This window comes from Hylaeus volcanicus, chromosome 1 (assembly GCF_026283585.1).
Source record: "Hylaeus volcanicus isolate JK05 chromosome 1, UHH_iyHylVolc1.0_haploid, whole genome shotgun sequence".
NCBI lineage: Eukaryota > Metazoa > Arthropoda > Insecta > Hymenoptera > Colletidae > Hylaeus > Hylaeus volcanicus.
In genome coordinates this window covers 34,563,288-34,589,632 of record NC_071976.1, presented here as the reverse complement: position 1 = coordinate 34,589,632, position 26,345 = coordinate 34,563,288, and the positions used below count along the sequence as shown (strand labels likewise).

The 26,345-nt window shown below is 36.2% G+C and overlaps 2 protein-coding genes across 2 annotated transcripts in view; one reads left to right on the top strand and one right to left on the bottom strand.

Moving 5' to 3' along the window:
• LOC128879197 (putative uncharacterized protein DDB_G0282499) overlaps window positions 1-23,101 on the top strand; it is a 24,790-nt gene extending 1,689 nt beyond the window's left edge. The window contains exons 3-5 of the mRNA XM_054128124.1: window positions 173-2,074; window positions 2,164-2,329; window positions 2,655-23,101. Coding sequence (XP_053984099.1) covers window positions 173-2,074; window positions 2,164-2,329; window positions 2,655-2,866 — 2,280 coding nt within the window. The 3' untranslated portion in view covers window positions 2,867-23,101. The remainder of the gene's footprint in view (window positions 1-172; window positions 2,075-2,163; window positions 2,330-2,654) is intronic.
• LOC128879178 (blastoderm-specific protein 25D) overlaps window positions 19,741-26,345 on the bottom strand; it is a 12,065-nt gene continuing 5,460 nt past the window's right edge. The window contains exon 12 of the mRNA XM_054128090.1: window positions 19,741-26,345. Coding sequence (XP_053984065.1) covers window positions 26,208-26,345 — 138 coding nt within the window. The 3' untranslated portion in view covers window positions 19,741-26,207.

Below are 26,345 nucleotides of genomic sequence, written 5' to 3'. Positions count from 1 at the left end.
TATCTTTTACTTAACCATATTCATTTGTCAAATGTAATAATATTTCAAGGAATAACCTATATACACAGTGTAAATTTATTTTCATTTTATTACACATATTGTTTAAAGATTACTAAACATAGAAATGTTATTGTAACACTAATTTATTTTTCTATATAATTTGTTTGTATAGATGAATGTAGAAGATGAAGATAGTCAGGATTTAAACAATCCTATGGTCAATGATTTGGTCTCAAAAATTCTCGATGACGATTCGATTGTTGGTGACAATGCTCATAGTAACAATTACAATGGCAATATTCAATATCATTCAGAAACTCAATCTTCTATCATGGAGAACACAGACCTCAATCTTACTACCTTAGATCATTTTAATATGCATCCTACATTCAACAAATTACAAAACAGTGTTTCTAATAATGCTAAATTTGAATGTAATTATAATAATCTTTGCGGAGAACTGAAAACATTGAGTCTCAATACATGTATGGGACAAGCACCAGACCAAGGAAATTTATATAATAATGGGGTTAATGCATATCTAAATACATACCCATCCGACTCTCATTCATACATATTACGTCCAAACAATGAAAATTCCTGTATTAGTGGAAATATTATGCCTCTATGCAATGATTTGTTAACAACAACAAATGAGACAAATTCGTGTAAGCAATCTTCTAACTGGTCAGAAAATTTGTCAACTCCTGGATGTACATCAGACTTGTTTGGAAATTATGAGCGTATACGAAATTGCACGAATCCAGATCTTAATTTTAATATGGCTGATCCAATAACTCTTAATGACATAGAGTATCACAATAATATTGGAACTGCTAATACTTATAATAATCCTACAACCACTATGCATGAATTGTATAGTATGACTGCCAATAATCAAAGTTACAGACCAAGTTCAGCAATGACTGATTTGAGTATCGATTCTGGCTTTCTCTCAAATTCTCCATTGCAACATTTTTCTCCAGCTGATACAAATTTGCATAATTGTTTTGGAAATAATATACAACGCAGTAGTACCAACGACTATAATGATTTACAAGATTCTGGTAGATTAAATATGGCAAATATCTCTATACCAAATGAAAAATTTCAATTTCTGCAGCAACAAGCTCGTAGTTATAAATTGGATCAAGCTGTGGACCAAGAATATAAACAATTAATTGACTATTCTGGTGTAAATGATTTCACCACGTCGTCGATCAATAGCTTAGATACAAATGAAAATTGTCTTTCAAATAACGATTATAGAATCGATAACAGTTTATCGAAAATTATCAGTCCAAAATCAAAGACTATCGAAACTAAGACATATTCACCAATTGGTTTTCCAAAAAATCTGAGTTCACGTCATACTCACCAGTCAATTGCGAAATATGGATACCACAATTATCAACATTACACTGCCAATAACGGCGAGACTTTGAAAATGTTACCACAGAGTTCTACATCCTATCATAATTTGAAACAGCCTAATAGTACTAATGCATATAAAATTGAAGGATTCGATCTCACCAAAGAAATAGCTTTGCCTTCTATGAGCCATTTGACCAATCCAATTGCAGGGTCTTCAATGAACAAGGATACTTTTAATTATATTGTGAAACAACATCATATGCCAAGAATACAAAATACTCCTGGCATTTCATCAGCTGACGTTCTCTTCAATTCAGGAATAGTACCAAATCCAAGTACAGTAAGATCTGGAGTATTCCCGTCGGTGATGCCAGTTCCTGTACCACTTCCAGCTCCACGTCTATTTTCTGTACTCTATGGTGGAGGTTTAAGCCTTAGAAATGGAAACGGAACAGCTAGACGTACAGCTCCTTCGAGTATACTACACTTTAGGTTGGAACAAACTTATGAACAGTTTAAACAACTAGAAAAAGAACGAAAAAAATGTGAAGCTGGATTAGCTGCTCATTTTCCTGGCAAGAGAGTAACAAGTGCAAATAATATACCTATTCCTCGCCTCCAAGGAAACCCATCACGTGTAGATCGTTTAATTATTGACTATTTAAGAGAACATGCACGTGTCATAACTTTGATAGCAAAGGTAAGTTAAATACACATATATACTCCATTTTTACTGTTATCATAAGTAAATACAATATTGAATGTATAATTTTCATGCTTTCTAAATAGATGGAACGACTGCGAGGGACCACAATGAATCAACGCGTACACAAAGCTATGGAGTATTGGTTGGAAGCAATAAAATTCGTCCAAGAATGTCGTAAACGAGAAATTGCAAATGCTACTAAACGCCAGAAAGAAAATCCACCATGCATCCTTGTATATAACGACAATGGTATGTTTCTACTTGCTTATGTATAGTAATAATGCAAATCTACTTAACATATTTAAAGCAAAAATTGCAAACTATAAATAAGAAAAATATAATGGCATTGAATGTACATTTTAGCTGTAAACTAGTGTAATCGATGAAATCATTTAATAGAAATGTAGTTTTGTTTCAATAATATACAAGAATTAAAAAATATACATCTTTCATTTTTAGAAATTCTGTTGATAATACGCGTCTTTTTTTTTCCTGAAAGTTCGCGGACTTCTGGAGATTCGCGGGCCATAATTTGTTGAACACAAATTTACATTACATTGATTTATGTTTACAGATATATTAACTTTGGCTGCCAGCGTCTACGAATTGACCAAGGCGTCTCGATATGCAAGAACTGGTATGTATAATGCATTGCAAGCTACTCTGCTGTATGACTTGGACATAGAGAAAAAAGTCGTTGAAACATCTAAAGATCCAGTACTTGTGATAAAACGTAACGAAAGTGAGGCAGTAACCGATGTCGGTGACTATCCGAATTGTACCTAGCAAAATGCTGAAAACTGCTTTTTCATAACGTACGAGAAAACATAGATCGAGCCCAGCAGCTTTTTATTTACGTATTCCGTGTTACGTTTCTGAAAAGCTTTTGCTGGCATTTATCATAATTTTATCGCTAAAACAAAGCAAAAAATGCCGCCCACTAATTGCGAATCTTCAATGCGTCATACGAAAAAGTACGCGTACTTACGCCGAAATAGGAAATATCGTACGCGTGTCTACTTTTTACAAGGTAATAGTGACTCCATAGTTTTCTACTGTACATATTTTTATCCCTACTATAGTACAGTCTTGGGAATGTCAGTTCTGGTATATAATACTTGTGATCCAATCATCTATCGTATATCGCACTTTCAAGTGATTTTTGCTTGTTCTTCGCTAACAGACTAACGAGAGAAACTCACAGACGTCAACATTTTATCTTTGGATGGGTTGTCTCGCGTGTTTCGCAATGCCAAAGATAATCGTTTAGAAATGATCGAGGATCCGAAACTCGTTGAAACAGAGAGAGAAAAGAAAAACGAAGAACAAGAATTGCTCAGACGTACTAAAATAAAAACAAAAAAAATGAAAACGTTTGCAAGAATCTCCAACTATAACTTGTTTGCGTATGTGTCATAGGCTAGATAACATAGACTAAAATCTTACCAATATATTTGTTCAGAGTGCTAGGCAGTAATTTCTTAGACTAGTTCAATGTGGCCTTCCTTAAATGTGTGACCCATGATGTGTGTCAGGTAGTTGAATATCTCGAAAACTCAAGACGCGATAGTAAACTTAATCGCAGATCGGGGGGAGGGGGGAGGGGGGAGCTTTTCAATCTGTGAACTATGCGCAGCCTTTCGATCTGATCGATAAATAGATAATATATATACAACGCAAATGATGTCCACTATACACTACTCGTAAATCTTTGTTAAAAGAGAATTTTCCTAAGGCATACTCGCTACACGCTCACACGAGAGAGCATGATTCAGGCGAGTACGTACAACGTAAGGTATAGAGAATTTTTAACGCGTGCGTACGCGAAACACACGTAACTATTCCTACAATACTTATACATATAAAAAATATATATATATACGTTCTAGGCAAATTTGTTAGCTCTACAGTCGACTTGCAACGTTCAGCAATTCCAATTAATCCATTTTTTGAGTGAGTTCTTTCACACAATGACTATATAACCAGCTCAAGAATTTTAACGTTCCAACGTGTACGACTGTATGAATCCGTTTTTATTTGTTATTTTATGTCGCGATGAAATTGCGTATAGTTTCGCAGAAAACATCGAGAATCGTTACGTTCTACGTTTTTTGAAAGGCTCGAGAGCGGCGATCGTTCCCGTATTCCTACGAAACTACAGGTATTCGCACAACGACGACAAGATACTCCGCATTAAGTGAATCTAGTGTCCACCGGTAATAGGAACAACGAGACAACATAACTTAGGTGCGACGTTCTAGTTGTCTCAAGGTCTAATTTTCTTAATACCTAAGCTGAATCGATCGGCCTGTATTACCATTAGAATGCTCGTGAATCGGTTATCGGTTGTCGAATGTTGGTGAAGCTTTAATATAATCATCTGTGTATATATCCGTCAAACTTCCATCTAAGCTGCATCGTACGTAGTATTTCCCGAGCGATTAATCAGGGAAAGGTGTGTTGTTTTCATTTCTCGATACTTGTATATCAATCTTAGGCGAGACATCGCACCGAGGTATTTAATTTAGTGTACTAGTAAATATTGCGTTACTCGAATAGAATTTTCTGATTGTCTTTGCCGCCGATCCCCAAGTATGAACGAGCATTCCGAATTCTGGACAACCTTGTCCCTGTATAGGGACGCGTTTTACAAAATTGTTAGAGATTTATAGAGTTTTATATGAATATTATATTTCTCTCTTACTCGACATTAATCCTCGTCGATCAACGATCACGGTGTAACTTTAACATTACTTTTTAGAAAGACGTTAATCCTTCTCTCTAAATTCCATATAACACTGGAAAAGAATAAAGTGGTATTTTTAACTTCTCAAGAAAAATTACCGAAGAAATTTGTAAAGCTATTTATTAGATTAGATAACATTTTTGTATAAGGTATTTCTGGTAAGACACTTAATCGAATCTTCTATATTCGCTACTTTTAACGGACCTTGTATTTATGAGAAGAACTGAAATGTTACGATCGATATTATAAATCACGAATAGTATTATTAACGTCTGTTTGTTACAAACTCTGTACACAAATCTTGTTACGCCACTGCCCAGAACGCATAATTTTCCGTTGAGTTTTGTCGAGCTTTTCAATTTTGTCTACTTAGTATCGGTAAGGGAGAAATAAAATTTGTTGATGTTGGACGTAAAGCAAGTTTCGGCAGACAAGAGATATTATCGTTAGGGAGATACGTAGTTGCTCGACTGCGTGGAATATAAAGTTACATCAGTGAACTTTCTATTAAACGCTATGGAAGAAGAGAGCAGCGGTCACGCTCGGCTGCAAAGACAATCCCGTGCGAAAACTGGCCCTGTACTATTCAAGTTCTTCAAGAACTCAAGTTATACACACAGACTGTTAACTCGCTTTTACATAGCGCTTACGTAATTATTGGGGACCATGTCGAGCATCGTCTCCTTGTATATCAGCATACCTTAGAACCTCGTTTTCGTTACACGAACGAACACATGCATTTCTTCGCGTCCTCTCTTTCGGTTTAGTCTATTTTCAAGGGATACGCGATGCGTGGTTCGACCCCTTTTTCTCGCGTCGTTCTTCTTCGTTTGCGTCCCTCTAATGTCCCCCTGCTATGTTTCGTCCCCTCTCTATACGACGAACGAAAAGCAAGCAGCAAACAAGAGACGTCGTGCTTTTTGCGTGACGTTCGCTCTTTCCTTCCAACCCCAATTTAAACATGTGTCCGGGATCGAAAGTATAGGTTTAGAGAAAATTTAAAAAAAAAGTATATATATATATATGTATGTATATGTGTGGGTGCGTGTAATGTTAGTATAGGATAGATTATCGAATGCTCATAAGCGTACAATGAACAGATTAATTCTGTCGCTTGCGTTACAATAGGAACGTGAAAACAGCGAAACGAAGATACACGTGCTGTGCGGTGTTAGCTGCGAAAAAGCAGGCAGTGCTTTACAGAATTTCCTTCCGCATTTGTCGACGTATTGTATTGTAACTGTGATATATATAATGCCAATTTGTACATAACTTGTGCAGAGTTTCTCGCGGCAAAGGATACGGCGCGCCCAGCAAATTGGTTGGTTGGTTTCTCCTTTCGTTTCGCGTGTATTTCATTTCGACATTTTTTCGCTTCGCGAGGCGCTTGCTATTTCTGTGTAACATGGAATGTGATACCGATGAATAGACTTACGCGTCCGGTTGTAACTTACGAAGAACATCCGCGATAAAGCATTGGGAGTTTGCGAGGCGACCAGAAATTGAGTATACGAATTTTTTGCGATTACGCTTATCCAGTATTGGCAAGTGAAACTTTCCTCCATAGTTGTAGTATATTTATGTTATCGTTAGAGCTATTATATATGCAAGAAAAAGTCTTTTAAACATATTATGTGTGATTTTTTTTTTTTTTTTTTTTTTGAAAGTGGTATGTTTTAAATAATATTTAAAATTTTTAAGTTATTTATTTTCGAAGAGAACTCGAAGAGCAAAGAAAATGTTGGAGGCAAAACTATTAAAGTACTTATTATATATATTAATTTTAAAAGCTATAAAAGATACAAATTTAACAAATCGTTAAAGAAATTTTGACAATTATTCATTGTACCTGTTTCATTATCAATATGTATACAATAATATCGATAAATGTAGGTGTTCGCAGTCAACGGTGAATTCAAATTAAAACTATCTCGCTATATGTATACCATCTTGTCATAAATTTTAAGGATATACGTGGTAGAAATGATTTGTTAAATTTCTATTAATTTCGTTGCGGGACGTTAATTTTTGTCAGAGAATATACAGAGTTCGTTTAAGAATTTTCTCTTATACCTAAAATAATCTCTGAGACTGCGTCAGGAGATGAAAGGATGGAGGACAGTTTCGCTTATCAGACTCGAGTTACCACCTCTAAACAAAAAATACGTATCTTCTACTTTTGTCCGCCCTACAATCTTCAAAAGTTGCATAAAAATCAGGGAAGTAGGATACTTTGTGGATATTCGTTGTTAGTGTAGTTAGGCGGGCTGGGTCATTGACGCGTATTAAGTGGTTCGGTCGAGCGAAAAAGAACGATACAAGGATCGGTTTAAATTTGGAGATGCAAGGGTATATAAATATGGATCATCTGAAATAATCGTTTACCGATAAAAGATAGAAGAAGAAAAAAACGTAACAGGTTTTTCTCCGTCATTTTTCTTAGAATCTGATAACGTGAAAGAAAATAATTTCTTTTCGTTTTCTTCGAGATCACGTCAAGGTCACTTCGTGCATTTTAAATGGAATATCGTAACAATTTATATGACCTCGAAAAATTGGAAAGAAAATATGAAAAAAAATGGAAAATGGTACCAGAAGTATCGATACCACGAAAATCTTATAAAAATTGTGAGACTGAAACTGAAACTGGCGAAGAAACATCGAGGGATACAACGAAGTAGGAACAACCTTATGCGATAGAAATTTCACGGAATACATTCGAGAAATTCATTCGAAAGACTTGGCTCGTCTAACAACACTATCGTAACTACGAGGTGCGATCAGTAGGATTTTCGGATATCCAAGAACGATCAAGATTTTGCCGATCACTTGATCGACAGTACTTATAGTTGGACTAATCGTCAATATCGTGCAATCATCCGAATTATCCACGCTAGTGTATTTGGCCCGTAAGATTATCCAGTTTCTTGCAGTCCGTTCAAGAAGCGCCACGGTGTCACGGTCAATCGGATTATTATTTATTCGCGTCCGTTACTTTCCGAATACTCCGTTCGGATCGTACGCAAAGAACTGATGTATATAAGTTTCCTACCGTTTTATAGTAATTTCGAGTTTCCTTTCGGCTTTCTAAACAACTTCAACGTTTCGTCGGTTACTTGTCCTCTTTGTTGGTGATTCGTTGTGGAACGTTAACGAGTACAAAAGCTGCTGATTTCGAATTTCACGCAGCATCGTGGTTTCGCTCGGTGTATCAGCCAGGGTCTTTGAAGGCCTTCAGGGTCGACGGAGGAGCGTTATGTCGCGTCGAAATCGTGTGTACAAAAGCCTAGGAAACTTGTCAGGTACCGCAGCTTTTCCGAATGAGCATCGTCAGGGTCGGGCCTTTCGGTTCATCGCAGAAAAGTATTCGCTGCGCGTAACTTAACGCGTTGAACGCTGGACGCTAAACTTTTTGTTTAGGCTGAGATCGGAGATGATAAACAAAAACGCAACGCCGTAACGTAAAATTAATGAAATTTATTAAAACGATTTAAACAAAGATACGGGGGTTTCCTTTGCAGACATTGCAAACGAAACGTTCGGCTGGTACCGTTTCGGATCGGAGAACTCTAAATCTGAATTATTGGTATTATTATTATAGTTTACACCTGTCTAACGAACTGCGATCTTCGATTTTTCGGTGTTTCTCAGTCGCGGTAGAGGCAGGCACGTCGGCGTAGCCTAAACAGAAAGTTCAGTGTTGGTTTTCAGGGATTGGCACGGCGTTGAACGTATTAAACGGGAAAAAGGGGAATCGATAGAATGAACTATCATTCGGGTTCGTCCGTTTTTTCTACGCGTAAACTTCTGTTTATTTCTTCCTCTTCGTAAAGGCACGGAGAAAGCTTTCGCATAAGGCTAGATATGTGCATGCGCACGTATTAAGTGATTACCTCGTGTCGTATTTATCATACGCAGCATCGTTTAAGAATAGGAACACTATCTACAACGATACGTGTTTGACAATCCTATTTAAATTGCATGTGATATTATATATTACCGAATAGCTAAATATATATGTATCTATGTACGCATACACGTACACAAGGTGTTTCGCTGACTCCGTTACGATACTTTTTTTTCTCCCGTAGTGCTTCTAAAAAGGTACTATCGTTTCTTCCCCTGTATTCTAAATATTTAGGTCAATTATATCTTGCTACATCTTGTTCCGATAATTACGTAACGAGAAATGTATGAATTATATTTTTAATACGAAATGTATTTACAAAGGTTTTACTGCACAAATGCATATTACTTATCGGTAATGATTTAAGTGACAGAGTAGCGCAAAAGTTGTTTCTCTTAATATCGAGTAGTTGCGAAGGAACTTGATCGCGTCTAACATTTGGGTGCGTTACAAACTTAGATGCCACGAGTAACGTTCTTTTGATGAGCTTCGTCCCAAAACCGATTTCGATTGAAATATCATTTGTCGAATTATACGTCTACGCAGTAAAATTAAAATCAACTGATCGCGAAAGGTCATCGAGAGATGTCACTCGCACGCCGTCTGTTTCTCAAAGTACAAGGATATCGCTACGTCGTAAAAATTGACATTGTGTGACCAGTTGAATTCGATTCAACTGTAGAGGGACGAGAGTTGGACTTTAACTGACGAGAGACGCCAGATAACTTGAATATATTTGCGAAAAGTCGTTGTAACGGGTCTGATCAAGCATTATGTGTACGTGCGTGTGTGTGTGTATTTGTGTGTATAAACGGCGTATACGTGCACGTATATATGCTCGTACATACGAATACACAAATGAATATACGAGCGCTCGGAGCGCGGTAAAGCTACATAGAAAAGAATCTTGAGCGTCCATAAACACGTGTATATAAAGCAGACGAGGTAGCGACGATGAAAAAGTAGGAGAAAACCGACCAATGTTTAACGCACGAAATTGTCTAGGATGTATCGTTAGTGTACATAGTAAAGCGAACGATTTCTTTGCCTATCGATGCGTGAAAATATCAAGAAGATGCTTATATAAAATAACGTTTCAAAAATTTCAAATAATAACTAGAAGCGGTACAGGGTCTGGGTGTGACGATTTTAAAATGCCAATTCTGCATCGTACAACGGAAATTAACGTACGCGCGATAATAGACAGTGTTTAATTTCGTTTATCGTGTTACGTTCTTCTCTTGGAATATGTGCGTAACGTGATATTCTTATCGACGTGAAATTTCAGAAAATAAGGGGAAAAAGAATGTAACAGAAAACAACGTGTAGATATTTCGGGCGAATTTTACAGTATTACAGGGTGACCCAAAAATGTTGGAGGTCCTTTGAAAGGGTGGTTCAGGGGGTGATTTGAAAAAACTTTTTCCTTAGCGAAATTGTTGTCCGAGGCTTCGTTGAGGAGATATTAACGGAAAACACTGACCAATCAGAGCGCGCGGATACTGTTGGAGCGGCCGCGGTAGCGGTGGCTACGCGCTAGGTAGCCGCTCTCGTACGCGAACACGTGACTCGGCGTGCATCGAAGGATATTGACGCGGCCGCTCAGCGCGTAGCCTTCGCTACCGCGGCCGCTCCAACGGTATCCGCGCGCTCTGATTGGTCGGCTTTTTTTATTAATATCTACTTAACGAAGCCCCATCCGACATTTTTGCAAAGGAAAAAGTTGTTTCAAATCACTCCTCGAACCACCCTTTTCAACGACCTCCAACATCTTTGGGACACCCTTTATATTCGTAGTAGATCGTAGGTTCTATTTTTATTTTCACTTTTATTTTTGAAATTCGCATTAACTTCCAATGAAAATAAAACGTACGGACAATAAGGAACTCAACATTGCATACACAACTTTCAGATATATCCGAATGGATCTTTGTTTTAATTTAACGTTACATTGATACAACGTTACATAAATGCCAAATATCTACTCTATCGTATTTAAACATTTTCAAAAGCGACTTAATAACTTTGTTAATCGTGTTCTTTAACATTATTTTATTTTATCGCGATACGATTAATGTATTTACCATAAATGTTCAACTTGTACATTTAGGCACAGGTGAATTTTTATGCTTTCCACGTTCGTATCCACGGAAACGAATAATTCCACTTCTGAAAAACATCTTTAAAATGAAACATTAGAAATACTATAAACGATATTAAACGCTGTCTCGGAAATTATAACGCGCATTCTTTTCATACCGCAGATGCTGTTTTTCTAATTCTACATGTTCGTTAAATTCCACGCAGTCGCTACTGGCAATTACGTCGTTCCGATCGACGTACTTCGGTAACTTCTGTTTGTCAGTTCTCCTTGCAACTTGTCGATTCATCTCTCTTAATACGAATTACGAATTATCAATTTATTGTCGTCATTTATCGCATCGAAGTTACGGTACTTTGTTTCACAGAGTTGAACTCGTAATTCGGTTAAGTAGTTAAATGTAAATCGAATAACGAACGTATGGTCGATAGAGGGTTAAATCGATTACCTGTTAATATAGTAGAAAACTTACGCCGTGTTACATTAATAATACATTAGTTATCGAACAATTTCACCAGAAAGAAACGGTTAACTATGTGGCACTAATAAAACGCTACGCGCTCAAAGATACTCACGAAGAAACTAATCTCCCCGAAACGAACAAATATGCTTGACATGATGCTCACACGTGGATAAATAATTGCACGCCGTTTGTGTCCCATCAGGAGCAACATGTATCCCGAGACAATTGTACTTGTAATCGGTTGTATTCTGTGTAGCGAATAGCAACGGAGTAGGTAATTTATATTATTGTTAAAGAATTTTATCGTACAGTTGTACTAGACTCGTTTCGACTCCCGAGTGTAGCAGCTACCACGGCCATGGTATCATTTTTCTCAGTAACGTTCGTTAATGTTACGCTATATATTCGCTTCGCGACTGTACACGTTTCGATTTTCCTTCTCTATATTAAACGATACGTGTGTCGTGTGCTAAAATTTGCATCGAAAGCGCGATTTTGCATTGCATTTGTATTACACTGTATTTTTACAAATTTATACGAACAAAACATCATTTTCATTTCTTTTCTCTCTTTTAACGATCAAACCGTTTTATTAAAGAGAAATCATTTGGCTCGCTTTGCCAGTTTTGTAGTATTCAGTTTCTCGCTCTTTTGCGTGATATCGGAAAGATAATACATGTAACGACGAATTTAATACTCGGCACACGTATTTATGCAAGTGGATAATATCGAGGAAGGAAATAGAGATTTTAAATAATTAACACGTAGCGTTTGTCCGTAGTGAAACGACTAGAGCTACCGAACGTATTATAATAGCGCCGTTGTCACTCTATCTCTTTTTAGTATTCGATACAGAGTAATTTTGCTACAATTTCGGAAAGCTATAGGTACTCGATGTGTCGAGTTGGCGACGAATTAGACCTTGGAAATCTCTTGGGAGGTTCTGCAATGTTTCGCTGCGATTGCATTTAGATACATTTAGTAATTTCGAACACTTTTGTAATAGATTCGAGAGCCTTTGAAACGTCGAGCGATTTTCGAAATCAGAATATATGCTACTAAAATGTTTACTTCAAATGTTTACTCTATGGATAACGAATGAAAGTAATCGCATTATCCGCGGTGTTCTTTTAAACTTTGTTTACGTTGTTGATTCAAGCTAAACTCCTAAATATTTCGATATTTCGTGACCTTCGAGATTACTATGCGATTAAATTATTAAAAATTCTAGAAATTTGGTCGCAACGATTCAAAGGCTTTAAAGTCCATCGTAGAGTATGCCTGAGTCTCTAACGATACGCGGAGTTCGTTTTATTAGCGATACTCCCCTGTCGTCGAGTCGAAGACAGAATTGTCAGATAACAGTACCGATACTCAACGCGTTCCATCTAATATTCAGTGTTTCGTAGGAAATAGTCGAACGTTGATCTAACGTCGATGTTAGATACCCGACGGTTAGTTGCATTTCATTAAATGTTCATCGAATGTCTGCGCACCAGTTTCGTTTCGTCGTTACATCTTCGCTCTCTTAACTATCGCTGGAGACCGAGAGGACGGTTCGTTTCATTTTATCGCGATTCTTTTTACTTTCTATCGTTCTATTCAGTTACTTGGAGATATTACCACGATATATAGGACGTTTCAGAATTATAGTTACACGCGTTATTGCTTAGTAGATTGCTTAGTAGATTGCTTAGTACTCAGAGATGCGAGTAAGAAACTTTTGAGTAGTACTCATCCAGAAACTAAACCGCGGGTATAAATGACTTTTGAGATCTTCGAGGCGTTCACGGCTCGGAGTTTTCCAGTGAACGAACCGGATGGATACCACAAATAAATCACCAGAGCGTGCTTTTATACGAATCGAATTTTAGTGATCTCTGTCTGAACGTTTCACCGGGGTGTGACCTCGCAACCTTCGCTTTCCATTTCTTTCATCGCTTACAATCGTAAAATGATGTCGAGCGATCTACCCCTCTCTAATATAGATTTACTGGAGATCCGAGAATGTTTATCGCATCTAATCCTCGATGAAGAAATTTAACAAGCTCCGCGACCAAATGGCTCCCCTCGACTCCCCCGCTAGACCTTCTCCTAGTCAACTTTTCTTGTGATTAATATATTTTAAGCTTAAACAAATTACTTAAGATAATATCGTTTATCCGAGTGTTCCTAAGTGAAATTATTATTTATGGTGTTATTTATTATTTATCGTTCTTTTTGTGTCGCAACACTTGCGTGCTAATAAATTGTAGAGGGAAGAGGAGCGTTGGTCTTGGAAAAAGTACATTTCTTCCTAAAAGTCACCATATTTACCAATCGTTACCAATCCCGAAGGAGGTTATATATATATGTTTTATATATATATATATAAAGAGAGAGAGAAAAAGTAACAGTATAAAGAGTCAGCATTTGCTCGTCGCTTTCGCCTCTCTTACGTTATTTTTGTCTCGTTACTACGAACAACGTAAGCAAAATTGAATCCATGACAATATACCCATTTCGCGTGTCTACAATTCTGGGGCCACCTTTATATCATGCGTATTCGATCGCACGGGTTTCTGTCCGGTTTTTTTCGTAACATCGATTCCGTACAAAGTCTGCCAACGCTTATATACCCGACTGTTAGCGCGAGAAATGCACGCTGTGCATAATAACAGCGCTAATAAGCGCTGTTTAAGTAGTCGAAGTCGACGAAGGCCAGCCTGTCGTAGCGCGAACGTAGCTGTCTCGATTACAAAATATTAGCGATGTCTCAACTCGAACGATGGTTCGTGTTTCCCCATTTTCTCTTCCGAGACGAAAAGCAGAATCGTAGAAACGTGGCAGACGGAAAAGAAATCTGCAGCTACTGTTTGCTAGGGTAGTCGCTTGCATCGATATTAGGTAAGGGTTCTACGTAGGAAGAATAGACGATTAGTGGTACGTGCTAGAACGAACTAAACGGAGGATGGTGATGTCGATAATTAGTGGTACGAAAAAGCATCGCGAGTGCGTGCGTGGATATTTATACTTCTCTGTGTTAAGGGTAAATTACTTAGCGAGCTAGAAGAAACTAAAGGGGAAGGTGAAATCGATAGTTGGTAGTAAGAAAATGCATATTATACTTATATAAATATATATATATATATATGTGGATATTCATATGTATCTGTGTTAAAGGTAAATTACTTAGTGCAACGTCCGGGCATGGACGCGACGATTAGAAAATTTAGAAACTTGTCAAAACCGCCGGTAAATGGCATCTAGAACAATTTCGCACTTAGATAAAGAATTTTAGGTAGTTTTAAGGCTCGGTTAAACCGCTGGCGAGATGCATCCGTTCTCGACTGATATGCATAAGTGTCTTAGCGATCGTCGGTTGCTCGTCCGTAAACTCGTGGAACGTTTATCGTTCGTTACCGACGAGCAACTGCAAGTTAGTTCAAATTTTTAGTCAATTTCTCGACGAACCCGGAACACGTGGATTGTAAATTCATCAGCCGCACGTGCCGATGGGTTTTCTAATTGTAAATATCTTAAATAATTTCCAGTTTACATATCTTTAAACGAAGATATTAGGAATGAAATAACGCGATACATATACGCGTATTGTTGATTCTTATTTCGCTTTTTGTTTTTATTTTTTCGTTTCCGATTCCTCTCTATTTAATTCTTCTCTCCGATAGCCGGCGAGTTAGCTAGAATAATTATTATAGCCAGTTTATTATTCGCTTCTGTGCAACGATCGAGTGTGGAAACGTACTCGAGTTTAAAGATTATTTAGGAATTACTAGGTACGCGCAAAGCTTTCTCACACTCTGAGTTTGAAAATGGGACACGTGTAACCTGAGTTCCTTCCACCTTTTTTTTTTATTAATCATTTTAGACAATTCACCGTATAATTAGTAGATAATTATAGCTCAAAAATTGGTCTTACTACTTATTAGTTGTACGCCTATATTAGACAACAATTGGATCAGACGATCTAAATTATTATTGAAATATATATTTATTTAGTAATTTTTTTTTTTTTTTTCCTTTCTGAACACGACGCGTTCGCGTATCACAACACGTCACATATCGATGATTACTATGAATATCAGCGGTATCTTGCCAGTAGATTTACGATTAATATTTCTGCTTGTTCCATGTTAAGAAGGAAGAAAGATAAAAATCATTCGTACCGCCGCGTACGATTGGATACATAAATCTTCGCGTATAAACGGATAACGAGTATTAATGGATTCAACATCAACGATAATTACGGTTTCTTGTTTACGGGGTCGGAGCTAATGGCGAATAAGAAATGTCTTCAGAAATTCATTTCGTATTGCCAGGGTGAACTGAAAGTTTTTCTCGATAAACAAATGTTTGTCAAAGTAAGTGAAAGTATTTATCTATTTATAATATATATCGTTTTGTAACTCTTTAATTACTCGTTCGTATCGTCAAGTCTGTCTCGATTCGCGAAATAGACCCACTCCGTATTCCAATTTACAATTGTTTACTTGTGTACTTGTGTACTTGTTTCAACGATGACGTAGAACGAGGCGAATCGTTCCATGTGTTTTCTAAATCGACAGAATCACAAAAGCTACAAAATCGAGTATATAACGTAAAACTGGAATACTTTAAAGGAAGATAAATCGACGAAACCTTTCGTTCGCCCTAGTATTAAGATACACGTCGCGACGAAATATTATTCGTACAAGTATTCCACACGCTAGTCCAGAAGAATTTACAGTAAACCAGTAAATATTTTAGTCCGACGGGTTCAACGACATTTACAAAAATTAATTTCTCGAAAGCATTTCTATTTAACGTTCGGCTGTCGTTACGGGATACGATATATGGTGGACAAGCGCGAAAAATCGGACCCGACGGTGAATCTATTCGTGTGTAGACGTGTGAAATTGCATCGATGTTTTTAGCGCTAGTGACACTAGGATCTTCATGGATCCTCAATCAAATTCAGCGATCGAATGTCGCAACGATCGGTACGCTTGGATGTTTGAATAAAATGAAAAAAAAAAAAAAGAAACGAAAATACGAACAAAAGAGAAAGTTGTTCGCCGACGGAGAAATGCCCCGCGAATCATCCGCGTCGCAGGCTAGAAGTTCTCAGGGAAAAGATCGCAACCGTGGAGAAAATAATTGTGAACGCAGAATTGGTCGCCCTGATCGATTTTCTTTCGTGGTGCCGAGAGGATCTCCATAATCGCGAAGCTCCTTCCTCGATGAAACGGTGAAAATACGAACGATCGTTTAGCGCGAGCTATTCTTACGATTTACTCGTCGTCATAAAATTTTTAACGCTTGATACACGGGACAACTGGATGCGCGCGTTTCGCGTAATGTGAGCAATTTTTTCGTGCTTGAAAGAAATTGACGAGTTTCGCCAAGCTATTCGTAGCTTGTCGTGGATTGTATACACGCTAAAAACAAAAATACGTGCGTAATTATAATTAATCATATATCGTAAATACATCGCGGTTAGTTTGTGCGTACCAGTACGTCGCTTTTGATATCCGAAAGTTAAGTTCACGACGTTCACGGGTGGACAGAGTTCGATTTGAATAACGGTTAAACACATAATAACAACGTGTGGCGATCTATCAGCGACATTTGTTCGTTTAAACGATCGTTCAAGCAAATTTTCATTCGCAAAATCTAATTTTTATTCGACGAACAACAAACGAGACATTCTCGTCGCAGACGGTCGAGGACGGAGCTCCGAAATATCGTCGGGTTTCTCGGAAATCTAGCTTCGCGCGTCATCGGGCGAAGAGAAAGACGCGACCTCTCGTAGCTATCATACGCATAAATTCGTTCGTACGAAGACAATCGTTTAACGCTATTACAGAAAGTAACCGCTCTGCTAATTCAGGGTAACGGGTCAACGACGGTTGAGTATTACGTGAAAAAAGATATTACTAATAATAATTAAATAAATAAACGAATAAAAGGATAAAAAAAAAAAGAAGAAGAACAAAACGAACATCGACGTCGCAAGGGGAATACTTGGTTTGCGGACCATTAAATACCAAATACTATACAACGATCGCGTTACAATAATTATTTAACATAGGACGGGGAAGAGGATGCGACGATTTTGCTGGCGACGAGTAACCGTGCATCGGTTGATCTAGCCGAACGAAGGCGTGATTCGAAAAAAAAAAGAAAAAAAATAAGGCAACGCGCGCATGGCCGTTGAAAACAAATAAATGTTCGGTCCAATTGCGATAGGATTCGTTGCCGTTTTGCGGTTATCGGTTAGTAAATTTGATTGAGGACGTAATTTAAAACGTATAGTTGGTGCGCGTTTCGCGACAAATAGCGATGTTTGTTCGGTTTCTTGGGGTAGGACACGTTCGTATGATCGTTCCGTGCCGCGTGCGAATCGAAGAGAAAACGAGGGAAAGAATTGAAATGCGAGTTTGGTCTTAGAAGTCTTGTCGCGTGATCAGTTGTAAACGCTTCATGCATCTTTAGGATCATTTCTTATAGCTCGACGGATGCTACGTGAACTTCTTCGACAAAGTAACATTCTACCGTTCGAGCTCTTTCATTCCTGCAACCCTGAAAACTTGACGACAATTTCGCTCGCATCGACTCGCGATTGCAATTTTTCTTCGTCCACGTTCGCTTAAGCGTAGCATCCGACCAGAGATGGGCAAACCTTTGCTCGAACAATAGATACGAATAAAAACCAACGTGTAGCAATTTATTCGCGACGTTTGCTCGACCGCATTTATTTGTTCTTGAAATATTCCAAAATGTTTCATTCTGCGATAAAAATTCTGACTTTTATTCGATGACAATGGACGAAATTCTTATCCGTCAATTTTTATCCATCCGAGCGTTAATAAAAAGAAAAACTCTGCGTCGGACGCAAACTCTATGGAATTATCCAACATATCGCGAAAACATTGAATCACGTGCTATCGATAATTACATTTACATTTACATCGATAATTACAATAAAATTGTATTCGCAAGGACAACTGTAATCTAACTAATCTTACCGTGAAAACACGCGTATCCAGGTACAAAACCTTTACGACCTAATTATTTGCTTGCGTGCGTAAACTCGCATACCCACACATACACACACATACACGCGTACACGACATCCTTATAGTTCGAGCATTCGAAAGGTGCATCAAATTGTAAGCAGGTCGGATTTCACGTTACCGATACTCCGCCGTTGCGTTCGAACGCTAATGACGATTCGCTTGCCGAATCTGTTTACGAGTACCGAAAACGATCGTATTCGGAGATACGTTTAGCGAATTCGTCGGTGTTGCCTGTGGCGCTTAAAATTTGAACGAACGTTGGATCGCGTGCGTGTGGATCGAATTTTAAGCGAACGATGCTTAAAGAAATTATACGAGAATCGATCCAACACGAAGAGCGAGGAAATATAACGGAAACGATGCTCAAATTGTAAGTGACCAATGCGCCTCGGAGTGCATCTCTTTGTGCGTTCTTGCGACACTTGGCATCAAGCGGATGCCCACATCAGACACTTACATACACTAAAGATTAGATTCTAAGACGACGGTCTCTCGCACCTTCTGTGAATTGCACAAAATAATTTTTTTACGAATCTATATATATATATATATATGTACGTGTATGTATATATACATATATACATATACATATACATATGTGTACACATGTGTCGTTTGGTAACAGTGCCACTGACCGCAAATTCACTTTCGTCGCCCGTAAAGCGATCCCGCGCGTACGTTTGCCTAACTCGGTAAAGTTTTATATATTAGTTACGCTTTTATACATTACGTTAACTCTACGACTGTTTTTTAATGTCTCGCGAAACGACTCGATCTCTCGAGATACTACACTATACTGCCGGCGAACAAATATCGTAACCGAGGCTTGACACGTTTCGAGACCAATTAACGCCGTCGAAGCGAACGAAGTTACTCGCTAGGCGACGACGAAAAATCGGGCGTCGCGAACGGAGCGAACATAAACGGCCAATGGTACGACGTGTTTGTTGATCTATCGTTGAATTCCCTTGATTTCCACAGATTGTTTAATTTCACGTTACAGAGGAAAAAAACCGTATTTATCGTGCATCGTTTTATTCTTATCGTTGGGTAGCCTACAGTATATGTACTCGAAACTTAGCTTTATTATAATAATTATAATTATATAACTCGATCGCGCCTGTAAGTCTAATTTATCAACGAGTTGTACAAAATTATGGCCTTATCGCAATGAAAGCCTGAAGCGTACCATTGAAATCTCCGATGTAACGGAAACAAACTTTAAAGAAACGACGAAAGAAAATGGATTTGACTAATTTTAAACGCTGATACGTCCGCTTTTTGCTCGCATCTGATTGAATAAGAAGCATTTCGCTGCAAAACACGACAAGTTATTTCTCTCTCTCTCTCTCTCTCTCTCTCTCTCTCTCTCTCTCTCTCTCTCGCGCGTATTATATTCGTTTGTACGCGATGTTATGACACTGGACACTCGAACGAAACGCATTCTATTCTCGAGCGAAGCTTACACAGACAATCCCAGCCGAAAAATAAGCTCTTTTCTTAGAACTTTGTTTTTCGAGCGTAGTCGAGTCTTTGACATTTGGAACTTGAATGGCCGTTACATGAAAAAATAAAAAAAAAAAAAAACTGAACGCGAACAATTACGAGAAAAATGAGAGAAAACGAATTAAAGGCATGCACGTAGGTTTGAATGCGAGAATAGAAGGAAAGAAGATTAACTGTCGTTCTTAGTGTTTTATACAGTAGGCTCCTATATAACGTGGTTGATACGCTCGCGTTGAATAAAAATCGTGTTACGCGAGAATTTTCTTCGCGTAACACGAATAAACGATATATAGCGCGTTGTATGAAAATCGCAATTTATAAAAAAAAAAATCTCGTCGCAATATCTTTAATGCGTTGCAGGGATTTTCATTATACTGGAGTTTACTATATGTATATATATATATATACGTTATGTTTCAATGTACACTATGAATCGTATTAACGATATAATACCTATATATGATAATATAACAATAATATATATATATATATGTATATGTACATGGAAGTATATATGTATATATTCATATATTATATATGAATGATATATCGTTAAATGGGCTGTGGTAGAAACCTTTATATACTTTATACACCAGACGAGTCGGATCTTCTTGTTTCGTTTGTCTTTCGAGAGAAATGAACGATCAATCGATAATAATTGAAACAACAGAAAAACACGGGGGAAAAAAGAAAGAAAGAAACACATATGGGAGAAAATATGGCATCATTTCACAAAGACGCTTCAGTCGTTTGAGTGCGTAGCCACTTGTCCTATATTCTGTCACACAACGATTACCTTGCACAAATTGTACCTAATTATACTTAATATAGTAGGATCCGTCTTAATGATTGTCAATAATGGTGTACCTACCGTACCCGTGGTCACGGGCGAATTACGATATTAGGCTAATAAGGCTGTAAGGTGTAACTACGATTATTAGGTAATCGTACAAGTTCGTGCCACTTGTCGTTCTCCAATGTTTACGTTATTCAAATGGATACATGCAACACACCTTTAAAGATAACGAAAGTATGTAATTGCCACCCTTTCTTTTTGTCAGAGGATTCCTTTTGTCGGAATACCGTTGCTATAAAAAGTTCTGGACTTCCTTTTCTTTTCTTTTTTATTAAATGTGAACATAATCAGAGGCGCGAACTTGTGGGATGACCTAACAGATAGAGGTCCCAATCGCTAAAACTGTGTACTGTGGTGCATCTGCTTCGAAGAGTAACGCTTCGAGTTCGTTAACTAAAAGTGCGACGCAAGAACGTTACGTACGTTTTCGTATCTACTAGAGATACGCATACATGTATCGCTGAATGTCAGTCGTTTCCGAGTTTTTCTTGGTTTCTCGCATTTTTCTTCCTTTCCTCTTTGACTCTCTACGTTGACGAATCCTTTTTGAACGGAACTTTTGAAACGTCTCTACAACATCGCGATATAACCATTTGACACAATTTTGATATTTCGAAGCTTTTCTTTGGTACGTTGTTAGCGCGATAACGGTTCGATGATACTATATTCTGGCTTTAATTAATGTTAATGTCAATCGTAGTCGTGTTTGGTAAGAATTTACGAAGATCCTTTTTCTGATACTCCTAACTGTCGATGGGCTTCGGTGATCTCCCTGTTAGAATACATAGAAATCGTTATGGTTTCGTAAACGTCGATATAGATTCGAGCAGATCGTACGAACGATCGATCAGTATTTATTTCCACAGTCGTTTCTTTCCTTTCTATTTTGATCAGCTTTAAAAATCTGATTATCGAATCATTTATTTCTCGTTACTTCAACTGACCGCAATTGTCCCGGCAGTGTTACACTTTCCGAGCGTATCTTTGAAGCAGCGTGCACGAATAATTGTTTATTTATATAAATGTCATAGCCTTAGTTTCGCTAGTTGAGAAGAAAGAACGAATGTTTAGAACCTTGCTCAATAAATAAAATATTAATTTCGATGTGACGAATTATGTACCGATATTAATTTAAGTTAGAGTCCCAAGGCAATATAAACGTCGACCATTCTCGCGAAACGAATCGAATGGACAACGACATACGCTACATCGCGTGTGCATACGATTGTGTTCGGGATGAGTAAAACGGGATTTTTTCAATTATTTCTATACAATTTCTATACGAGAAATCTTGTTCCCGGTTCATTTCATTTTTGGGAACACCTTTCGCGTTGTCTCCAAACAAACTTGGAGAAGTTTGCGTTGCGTTTGAAATTGTATTGCCCATTCGCGCCAATTACGGTTGATCGTCGCGCCATCTTTCGATAAAATACAGGGTGTCCCAAAAATGTTGCAAAACCTTGAAAGGGGTGGTTCGGGAGGTGATTTGAAACAACTTTTTCCTTAGCGAAATTGTTGTCCGAGGCTTCGTTGAGGAGATACTAACGGAAAACACTGACCAATCAGAGCGCGCGGATACCGTTGGAGCGGCCGCGGTAGCGTATGAGCGAAGCCACCTAGCGAGTAGCCTATGCCCCACCGGCATACTCGCGCTCTGATTGGTCAGTGCTTTCCGTTAATATCTCCTCAACGAAGCCACCTCCCGAATCACCTCTTTCAAGGTGTTGCAACATTTTTGGGACATCCTGTATAGTAAAACGTTTCCGCGTTCTACCAATGTTTTCGAACGAAAATTATTGCGCGAAGTTAAACACGCATAGGACCATGTTTTCGTAAAGGTAGAGATAAGATATCTTGAGCTTAATGTATTCTCTCGTGAAGCCGTGTATAAAACTCCTGTTTGTACCTTACTAGTTTACTATAACGCTATTATAGATTACATATAAAGGAATCGAAAGTGAAAGAGAGAAGAGGTCGAATAAATAAGGGAGAAAAAGAGAGCACGCATAAGGTAAAACAATAGAGATGTTAATTGTCCATTCGAAAATCACGTTAACGTTTCTTTTATTTTTCGCTACGATGCTAACAAAATATTAGTGTTACTTTCGTTTATAAAGAAATGTGTATAATTATTGTGTTTTTGCTTCGGAACGTTTCATAATTCCAATGAAATTGGTTTTATCGGATCCTAAACGTTTTCGCATCGTTCAGTGAAAGACTAAATATCAGCAAGGCTGGTTATTAGATTTCGATTAGTTTCATTTTTCTATGTTAGGCATGACAACGGTTTAGCAAATGTGTTTTACTGAAAGTGTCCTTCCTATGTAAATTTACTTGTTTGTCCTCATAAATTATAAATAAATGATATCTTTCGTGTTCACATACACCGCAGTTCTTTTATCCTGTTGCAGAATATAAAATGACATCGATAAGGTACGTAATGAATTTAATTTTATATTACAAAATCTTTACAATTTTATAATTGAGAAAATGGTGTTCACTGATTAATAATAGTTGGTGGATGATTGTCATCACTTCCACGAAGGAGTATAAAAAAATAATCATCTTGACAGAAAATCCTAATTTTACAAGATATCAGTTCTAATAAATTACATTTTTATTATAGTCACCTGACGTTTTGAATTCATAATAAATTTCGAAGTTGCAGTAGAAATAGATATCGAGTTATTTTCTTATTCCAAATGAATGAATGCTTAATTATTTTTTTTATCTCGTGCAAATTATAATTACTTAAGAAAACGTATTGTACGAAAATTGTCCTCTTAATTCGGTTCAAAACATACTTTATAAAGTAACGTTATTTCATGTCAACCAAAACGCATTATCGATTTTGTAAAAATTAAGATATATGTATGTTGTTTTTTTTTTTAATGTATTCGGTTATGATATTTAAATATATTCAGTTTTCAAATTTTTAATTAATTTATTTTACAGTTTGAAATTAATGTTGAATTTTTGTTGGACAAATTATAATTATTGAACTAGCAATCGAGTTCTTTTTAATTAATCTCTTTTGTTTTTTCTTGTCATTCAACGTTAAAAAGAAACAAAGGAATAAAATAAGGAAGGATAAAATTTACCCACAAAAGAAAAATTAAATGAGAAGTTTTAGGTTTTAGTTATTGCAATATGTATAAAAAGTACATGTGTAAATAACTGTAAATGATGGATGATAGAGTTTTTTTTTTTTTTTTTTAATGTGTCTGGAATAATTATGAGAATCATGAGAATGTTTTACTAAAATTGTTGATCAAAATCGTGATCAAATTAAACGAATTTTGAATTAATTGATACATATTCATATCGAAAACGTAATATAATTATTAACAGAAAATAAGAATTGTAATGAACAATAACAATAATTTGGAAATGAAATAAATTTTTTAATTTAAGTTTCTTTTTATATTCTTTACTTATCAGTACATTTTGTACATTATTATGTACAGTGTAATTACAATAGAAAATGCACTTGTTTAATAAACATAATCAGTTACAACCCTTAAATAACTTAAACTCTTAATATGTATCATCTTCATTCTCTGATTTACTTAGAATATTACGATAATTTATTTTATTATTGCCGTTTAACAATTTCATTATGAAAACTATAGAATGTTCGAAGACAAGATGATTTATAAGTGATAATGTATAGAAGAATATTCGATATATATATAAAATAAGAGAGTCGCAAAGATTTTGTTGGAATCTTAATAAGCGTTAAGGCAAACGTGAAAGAACTTAGTTCGATGCAACATGGAAATATGCAAATACTTATATAAATATCATGTACAAAATGTTCTATATGGCAGCGATATGATTGAAATCAAATTAGTCTTATTTCGACTAACTACTATACACAGTAAATAAATTATGTATGCATAGTATATACACATACTACATATTCAACATAGTTAAAGTTAAATATTACTGTGTATTATATAATCCTACGTATATATACTTTGTTGAACATTTGATATCCAATGATTTGCATGCATAATTTGATGTATTAACTATCGTATTGTAAAACGTGGTGTAATTTAAAAACTAAATACTCTAAAGTAACACTCTTAATCTTGATTACCAATATGATATTGGATATTTCCAAAATGTTACAACTATAAACAAATAAATGAGTTTAAGTAAATGATTTGCGAATGTAAATGATCAAATTTACAAAGTGTATAATTTTTATATTGTTATCTCTTTTTAATCATTGCTGTTTTTTTTCATATTACGTTATATTTAAATAAATAAACACGTTCCATTATGGTTGAAAAATCAGGATTACAATCCACATTTCTTCTTAACCTTCTGATCTCTAATCATTGGTGTGAATGCTAACAGATACTTACATCTACGATGCGTGTAAAATTACATTTATTCCATGTAAATGTTTCATTCTCAATGTGAATGATACACACCACTATGCAACGAAATAATTTGTTTCGATTTCACAGTAACAATTGAAATAAATTATATACCGATGAAACAATCACTTATTCATCACTCATAACAAGCATAATTATCAGCGTCATATTGTACGCAATACTTCTATCTTTGGCATTTACACTAAAAAAATCTAAACAAATAGGTATAAAGTATCTGCATCATACATGATAACTTAAGAAATAGATGCTAACAAATTATGAGTTCACATATTTTTCCGCTTGATTTAGTAATTAAACTGTGTTTTCTTTATTCCTTCTATTGTTTTCTTAAATTATGTATCTAAGGATGTAGATTCATCGGATAATGAAGTATAAAGTAAACATTGTAATTACAACTTACGAATAATGCAACAGGTTATAAACTTTTATCAATGACCATTAATATTATAAAGCAATTCATTAATAAACGCACCAGATTTTTAAATTCAATTTAAATTTTAAAAATTTGGATTTGTAGATAAATAATGCCAGTCTTGAGCATAAACAGTAATCTTTGATCTTTTAAATTCAATTAATAAAGATCAAGAGAATGCAACATTTTTTGCTTGTGGTATTTCACATAATACTACAACAATTTATACCATATTTTATAGTAATATAATTAAATGGTTTTCTACATTCATATAAACATCACGAAATCCAACAAAATATTTGTTTAATTCTTTCAATGTTATCATATATGCATGTGCGCAAACATAAAACATGAAGCAAAAATAATGTATACCTATATACTTCATATATATTAACTATTTTAAAGTTTTAAAACTATTCTATGATGTAATGTCAATTCAACATTAGTAATCAGTACTGAAAGGACTAAAATTATAAATCTTGTATATTATTAATGATTCCTTTAAAGACATTCTAAACGAAAAAATAGTACGCATTGCAACTGATAATTTAGATAGGACCACAATGATTCCTGAATGCCACTTTAACGTTAAAACATTATTAACGTTGTTACTAATATTTTATTAATAGGGCTTTGTTTTCTATGTATGACTAATAATTGTTTGCAATATCATATTGAAGTAGATTCAGCATTCAGTCCAGTTAACATGTAATAATGCTGTTGTAAACGTTTCAGATCGGTTGATAAACATGCATTTTCTATGTACAAATCTTTTACTAACATGTCAGTACGTGCCAATTGTTCAGC